General features: G+C 37.1%; 1 protein-coding gene across 1 annotated transcript; it reads right to left on the bottom strand.

Annotated features, from left to right (window-relative positions):
- Nucleotides 1-6977: 6977 nt before the first annotated feature.
- Nucleotides 6978-7493, bottom strand: LOC145046066 (uncharacterized). The gene has a single exon (XM_078994351.1). It carries the CDS (start codon nt 7491-7493, stop codon nt 6978-6980), a length of 516 nt encoding a protein of 171 aa, XP_078850477.1.
- Between the last annotated feature and the right edge of the window lie 880 nt (nt 7494-8373).

Here is an 8373-nt window from a genome sequence, read left to right as displayed (position 1 = left end):
TTACAAGTTCGAGACACAAAATCCGAGGCTGTCAGACTTGCCACGACATGGCACCGATGGCCACGACGTGGCACCATGACTAATGGGTTTTCAGGCTTGGCAGAAGACGTCTCATCCATGGAAGAGGATAGGATCGACTCCACGATGTGGGAAACCCTCTTGCCACGATGTGGGACCCAAAAATTGGGCTATAAATAGAGCTCAAAGGGTTCCGGGTTTCATTGCTCAATTCTCTTCTCTCTCGTGCCGAAGCTCTGCATTTTAACCACCGAAGCCATACCAAAGACCCAGTCTTCCCATCCAAGTTCCGAAGGAGGGCTTTACACTTCCAAGATTCCCGAGATTCCTGAGATTCCCGAGAATCCCAAGAAGTTAACATTTTCCTGTCGAAGTTGTGCTCGGTTTTCATCTGACCATCTTCACTCTATCAAGTGAGTTCATACCCCTATAACTACGTTTTCAAATGCTTTGTAAATGCTTTTATTCACTTTTAAGGTGGGAAATACAAGTAAACACACGATTATCTTCATGTGAAAAACATCAATCTCTTGCTATACTTTTTGTTATAATCAATCATATGTGATTTATAACTACCATACGAAAACATTCTCATACAACAAATCATGATAACACTTTGTCTTTTTGGAATGAAACATGTTATATAAATATCAAACACTTTATTTATATTTTGAGTATAAATGTTTAATAATGTTATACTTTACATACAAAGTCGACACTACACTCCTAACTCCAGATCATGAGAGGGAATAACAACACTCCTAACTACAGATCATGATTCGGGTATCTCATCTCGGGCGGCTTCAACTACCATGATGCATAGGATATAACCCGTCCCCTTTGCATAAGGACAGCTCCAAACCCAGTGATCGATGCATCACAAAACACTACAAAATCCTCAACTCCCTCGGGGAGTGTCAACATTGGTGCCTCACAGAGTCGTAGTCTAAGAATCTCATGAGCCTAAAATCATCCATACTAAGCTTAGGAAGAGTTTTAGGGCATGGAGAAGGTCCAAAGCTTCATAAAGGTTTAGGCTTTCTGTCAAAGGGGTTCTAGAGGAGTCTACATCTGAAGCCATATCCTTGTGACAAGTTCCCCCCCGAGAATGACCCCCATTTTGCACTAAAATGCCCATAAACTTGTATAAGAAGAGATCTAATGGATGGAAAGCCAAGGTAAAGACTTTTTACCTCCAAATGAGTGCCAAGACGATGTAGATGCTGGATCTACAAGCTTCTTCCCGTTCCAAGCCTCCAAATCTTCAAGGCTCCTTCAAGAAATGCACCAAACACACTCTTTTAGCCTCGCACACACTCAAATAGGGTTTAGCTTGCTTAGGGCTTGCTCTCTGGACGTGAAAGTGGCAAGGGTGGCTGGGGGAAAGGACTTAATGTCCTTTAAATAGGGTTCAAACTCTAAAAATTAGAGTTTTCATGCACATCCTCTACTTGTCGAGTTGGGTCCTCCAACTCGTCGAGTAGATTCTAGCATCCACGCGGCTTTATCAGTTTCTACACGACAATTTGGGGAAACCAACTCATCGAGTAGGTCCAAAATTTTGAATATGAAAGCTTTAAATAAATACCTCGGAGTCGGGATGTTACACTGGGATTACTAGTGTACCTGCTCAATTTACCCACAGCAAAAGTAATATCAGGTCTGGTACTTGTCATGACATAAATGAAACTACCAATAGCGTTAGAGTATTCCAACTGTGAAATGGGAACACCATTATTTGGCATTATTTTCACACTTGGATCCATAGGAGTACTTACAAGAGAACAGTCAGTAAAATTAAACCGCTTGAGAATTTTCTCAATATAATGACTTTGAGTCATTACCATACCTTTGTTCATCCTTTTAATTCTTATTCCAAGAATTACATCAGCCTCTCCTACATCTTTCATGGGAAACTTAGATAATAACAATTTCTTTATTTCATCTACTTGATTTTGGTCGGTACCAAAATCAACATGTCATCCACATATAAACAAATGACCACTCCAACTCTAGTAGCATCATCAAATCTACTATAAAAACTTTGTCACATTGGTATGTCTTGAAACTAGAAGACAAAATAAATTCATCAAATTTTTGATGCCATTGTTTAGGTGCTTGTTTCAGCCCATATAAAGATTTGACAAATTTACAAACCATATGATATTTACTAGGCATAATGAAACTTTCTGGTTGTTTCATGTAAAATTCCTCGTCAAGATCACCATTTAAAAAGGCTATTTTCACATCCATTTGGTGAATAATCAGATTATGGATACTTGCTAGGCAATCAACAATATAATAGTAGAAATACATGCAACATATCAAAATAGTCAACACCGAGTTTTTGTCTAAAACCTTGAATGACTAATCAGGCTTTGAACTTGTCAATAGTCCCATTATAATTCATTTTCTTTTTTAAAATCCATTTGCAACCAAGTGGTTTAGAACATGGAGGCAAATCAGACAACACCCACGTGTTGTTCTCAAGAATTGATGACATTTCATCATTAATTGCTTCCTTCCAAAAGGCACTATCACGAGACTCCATGGCCTCTTGATATGGCTTAGGATCATCTTCAATACTATATCAATAAGAGTATTCAAGATTAATTTCATCCCTTCAACCTTCCACCAAATATACTTGGAAGTCGGATCCAAAAAATTTCACAATTTGGCACGTATTACTTCTACGAAGCTCTTGTGGTTCTTGTACTTTACCAACATCTTGACTTTCTTAATTTTTCACTTTATTAGTACCAAAAATTAGATCCTTAGGCCTCTGTATCGATGAAAATCACATCTCATCAAAAATTGCATCTCGTGATTCGATAACAATGTTAATTGAAACCAAATTATTAGGTTCTATTAGATAAAACCAATATGGCTTGGAATGTTCAGCGTATCCAATGAATATGCAATCAATTCCATGTTCTCCTAAATTTTTCTTTTTGGGCTCAGTGAGTTTTACAACTGCCCGACCCGACATCCCTAACTGTGACATCCCCATTTTCACGGCCAGAAAAGACCGATTTTGTTTATGCTTTATAAAAATCAGAGTACATCTTTTAACAAAAATGTTGCGGAATTTGTTCCCAGAAAAACATGATAAATACGTTATTAAAGCATTTACGAAGAAATGTATTTTATTCATTTTAAAACATTTGGTATGTCATCGTCAATACAGAAACATAAGCATAAACAGAACTTATATTCATTATCACTAGTGATTTATATCTCCTTAATCTCTTGGTGTAACATAACTTCATATCGACACCTATGATACAAATAAATTGAGTGGGTCAGGTTGGGAAACCTGGTGAGTACATAGGGTTTTCAATCCCACAATGTTATATCATATATATAATTTATAACTCACAAAATTATACAATTTCCCCATATTTATAATCAACTCTTACCCCACCCCGTCAATCCTTACAACGAGACTATCCATACTCTCAAACCTTAAATTTTACCTCTTACTCCTAGATCTATTCCATGTTCTCGGATCAATAATTATTCCCATTCCATACCCTCGGATTAGGGACAAGTGTCTACGTCTAAATCCATACTCCCAGATTAATGACAAATAACTATGTCCTGTCCATACTCCCGGACTAAGGACATCCGACTATGTCTTAATCCATACTCCCGGATTAATGACATTTGACTATGTCCAATCCTTACTCTAGGACTAAGGATAATGACTATGTCTAATCCATCCTCCCGGATCAATGACATATATTAAAGTTCTATTCTCTGAGTATAACTCACTCATACTCGTAAGAAGATACTACCTAATATTACTCATAATTAATTTAGGTTTACTCTTTATCCTAAATCATCATATATAATATGGTATGTTCTTTAACACGTATTTCAGGCAACATCAAAACATATATTTAATACTTCAATCAATACTTGTATTAGAATCATGTTCATGAAAGGGACTATACACTCACCTGATAAGGTGGTGACTCGGTACTCAAACAACACTTCGTTTACATTAAACAACTCCTTTGACAGAACCTAGTATCATTACCACTAGAGTTTAGTCTAATATTCACCAAGACTAATTAATAGTCTTGGTATTATTACTATTATATAAGCATGAAACAATATTTCTCAACCACTATATACAGACAGAGTCCATACATTAAACACCGGAGGGCAGGACCATTTTGGCATATAGCACTTCTAAAATCCAACAACCCTTTGCGGCCCTTTAAATCAGATTTCCCGTACCGCGAGTAGTAAAAAAGATATTATAAAGACACTTATATAACTCATAATAATAACTCAAATACTCATTATAAGTTCCTAATAGCAATACTATATTGAAACATAAGTTATACTAAAGATAGGTTAGACGTAGCTCACTTACAGTGGGTTTTCTCGAAAATCGGGCTTCGCTGGAGCAGCATTCCCAAGCCGAGAGGCTCTTTTCTCAGGGCTTCGAGAGCCTCGGGGATTCCTTCGGGTGCTAGGGGGTTTATCTAGGCTTAGGGATTGGGGGGGGGGGGGTTGGGGGCTTAGAGAGAGAAAGTGAAGTTGGGAAGGTGTGAAGAATGAGGGAACCCGTAACCTCTATTTGTAGGCTGGAATCTTGCTCTACTTGTTGATTAGGAGGTCCTAATAATTGGGTCCATGGACAGGTGTCACCATCTGGTGGCTTGCCTTGGGGAGAAAGCCTTGGCCCATATTCAGGCACGTCACCTGATTTCGCATAGCACCCTACCGACTTCTAAACCCCGTAACTTTCACATACGAGCTCCGTTTTCAACGTTCTTTATATCTAAATGTAGGTAAAAACAAGATCTACAACTTTCATTTAGACTCTATCGGCTAATTCTCGACCGATCTTAAATTTAATAGTAGGAGGAGATTATACTATTAAATGTCCGTGTAAAATTCATAACTTCTACATACGGACTCCGTTTTAGTCTGTCTTTATATCGTTGAGTTCCTATTAATGAGATCTTCAACTCTCATTTAGGTTGCGTAGGCCAAAAGCCGCTTGAACTAAAATTCGAGTTTCGGGTCGTGCACTTCTATGTCAAATCTTAGAAAATTCATAACTTCCTCACACGAAGTCAGATTTGGGCGTTCTTTTTTCTTTGTATGTTCTCGGTTTAACGTATACTACAACTTTTGTTTAGACCACTAAGGCTAAAAAGTCCTTTATCAAAAATTCACTATTTACGTCTCCCGGTGTCGTGTCGGTTTTGCCGTAAAACTTCGACGGGCCATAACTTCTTCCTTATAACTCGGATTTCGACATTCTTTATATGTACGGAACCCTTGAGACATATTATATGACTTGGTTAAGATTATTTACTCTTTTTTCAAAAAATCGTTTCCGACCCTAATTGTCTCTAAATTGACTAGCCCAGATCTACGGGCGTTACACTAAACCCGAAAATAACTCGAATTCGCCTTTTTCTTGGACCATAGTTCGTATGGGACTGTTTTGTTCCTTTTATTTGGAACCATATTTAATAAATAGCAGGCCGTTAACATGACCTCTCCCCATAATCTTTCACACAATCCTGAGTATGAAAACATCGAGTTTACCATTTCCTTTAAATCTCGATTTTGGCATTCAACAATACCATTATGTTGGGATGTGTAAGGTGTTGTGGTCTCATGAATGATACACACTGATCAGAAGTATATAGGATCCATATATTCACCCCTATCAGTTCTAAGACATTTAACCGGAATGCCTAATTGTAATTCCACCTCGGTTTTGTATATTTTGAATTTATCTAAGGCTTCATCCTTAGAATGTAACAAATACACAAAGCAAAACCAAGTGAAATCATCAATAAAAGTGACTACATACTTTTTATTTCCCAAAGGAGGAGTGGAGTGAAAATCACACAGATCATTGTGTACAAGTTCCAAAATAGTTGAATTTCTAGTGACACTAGGAAATGGTTGTTTTGTTACTTTTGTAAGCATGCCTGTTTTACATTTATCAGATGTCATATCAAAGGATGGAATTAATCCATCTTTTGACATCTCATGCATCCTTCTAAAGTTGACATGACCTAATCTTACATGCCAAAGCATAGATTTATCAACATTAGAAGTAGAAGATACAAATGCAGAATTTTGAACAAGTAATAATTTGTCAATAATATTTAAACGAAACATTCTATTATTTAAATATCCAAAGCCAACATTCCACCCACAGATAAAATAAACTTATCTGACTCAGTAAGTTGTTTAAAACCATCAGAATTCAAACAACTAGAACTAACAAGAGTTTTGCGAATCTTGGGAACAAACAAAACATCAAATAACTTAATTCTCTTTCCAGAAGTAAATTAAAGACATACGACACCTAAACTAGAAATAGGAAAAAAACAATCACCTCTCATTTTCAGCACCAACCCATCTTCAAGCACAGTTAATGTTTCAAACATCCGTTTATCATTGCATACATGGTTCGTTGCCCTAGAGTCGATCCACCAAGCACCATCATCATCCTGCATATAGAATGATTAAGGAATGAATGAAACATAGTAAACATAATTCTGATTAGAATTATCAAAGTTAGTCATAAATTGACCTCCTTTAACTTGGGCCGAAGACCCGTTCACTTTCCTATTGGCTCCACTGTTTCCAATATTGTTGTTGCCTAAATTCACACGACAATCACACTTGCAATGCCCAACTTGATTGCACCTCCAACAAACCAGATCCTTTCTCTTTTTGTTGGAGTTAATTGGGACATCTTCTTGCTTACGTTTTCCATGTCCTTTGTGGTTCTGGTTTCTAGGTTTGTTTTCAACCATATGAACCGAGGACTATCCAGATTCAACTTTTCCTGTGGATTTTTCAGATTTGTCATTTTCCTTCTCATGAAGAGATTCTTCAATATGAATGTGACTAGCAAGTTAAACCAATTACAATTCCTTTTTTTGATGTTTCAAGTTGTGTTTGAAGTCTTTCTAGGATGGAGGCAGTTTGTCAATGATGGTTAACATAACAATAGACTCATCCATATTCATACGATGTAGTTTAAACTGTCCATATATGCCAAGGAGTTCGTTGTTTTGTTCAGTAACAAACCTTGAATTGTCCATCTTATAATTGTTAAAGTCACTGACTAGAAACTTCTTGCTAGAAGCATCCTCGGTGATATATTTCAATTCAAGGGTGTCACACAACTCCTTGGCACACAAGGATTCACTATGGATATCAAATAAAGCATTAGATATACCATTCAGAATGTGACCTTTGCAGATGTAGTCATCGCTTTCCCACTTCTGTCTCATTCTTATCTCTTCAATTGTCTCAGCAACACCTTCCTCAGGTTCTGCTAGTCTTGGAGTAGTCATCACATATGTTGCTTTCAGAGTAGTCAGCATGAAGTGTATCTTCTTCTTCCAACACCGGAAGTCGACACCTTCAAACTTCTCGAATTTGGCAAAGTTAGTGGTCATCTCGGGGATTGAGTCACCCATCTCTAGGAACAGAAATATCAGTTCAATTGTTAGAAAAAGTAGGGTTTGTAGCGGAGATCTGGATACCAACTTGAATCATGAGAAAACTTTTCGAATTGATATTTCTACCTTATGCCTGGGTTATAAGAAATTTATTCTACGATAATCCAAGTGGACACTTACAATTCTAGGCACAAAAATCATAAGCTAAATTATTAGAAAGATTCTGTGAAAGTTTGAAGAAAACGAGAGCTAATATTCATGTATCACTTCTGAGAAGGAAGAACCGTTTATAGAATAAACGAGATTATGGTTTCATTAGGGTTGGGCCATCATGAGTTTCTTGGGAAGCAAGTCAGGGTAATCCAAATTTTAATGAGGATTTAGGGTTACCAAAACTAACGAGTTTCGTTAATTTTACCATAATCACCTCAAGAAATCTAATTTCCCACCAAGTCCTCATATGTAAAATTCAGAGAGGTTTTGGGGTGTTGCCCCAAACCCAACGGGACTCTAGCTAGGGGCTCTGCCCCTTGGACCTTGCTAGGGGCACTGCCCCTTTGAAAACCCCGGTCCCAGGAGAGTTGCCCCATAACCCCCGACTTGTCGTCGAACTGGCTTCTAATTTGATCTTATACATGCGTGCACTTCGCACAAACCAGACATATATTAGAATAAAAATTATGAAGCCCCTTAGCTCACATGTTAATTCCAGTTACATAAAATGACATGGTGACACTAAAATCACTAACAATAAACATGCATAAAAACAACACAATAAATTATAAATTAAAATGATAAATAAAATTTGATAAACTATAATTCAATAAAATATGCTATAAAAATAAAAATGTACAAATTGTAAAATTGGATTTTTCACGTACATTCTTTATGCTCGTAT

This window comes from Lactuca saligna, chromosome 5, assembly GCF_052625555.1.
Source record: "Lactuca saligna cultivar CGN05327 chromosome 5, ASM5262555v1, whole genome shotgun sequence".
Lineage (NCBI taxonomy): Eukaryota > Viridiplantae > Streptophyta > Magnoliopsida > Asterales > Asteraceae > Lactuca > Lactuca saligna.
The sequence above is the reverse complement of the archived record's forward strand: the minus strand, read 5'-3'. Positions and strand labels throughout refer to the sequence as shown.

What these genes read in the sequence shown, in the direction of transcription:
- LOC145046066 (XM_078994351.1), bottom strand. Translation starts at nt 7,493, where the DNA reads ATGGGTGACTCAATCCCCGAGATGACCACTAACTTTGCCAAATTCGAG.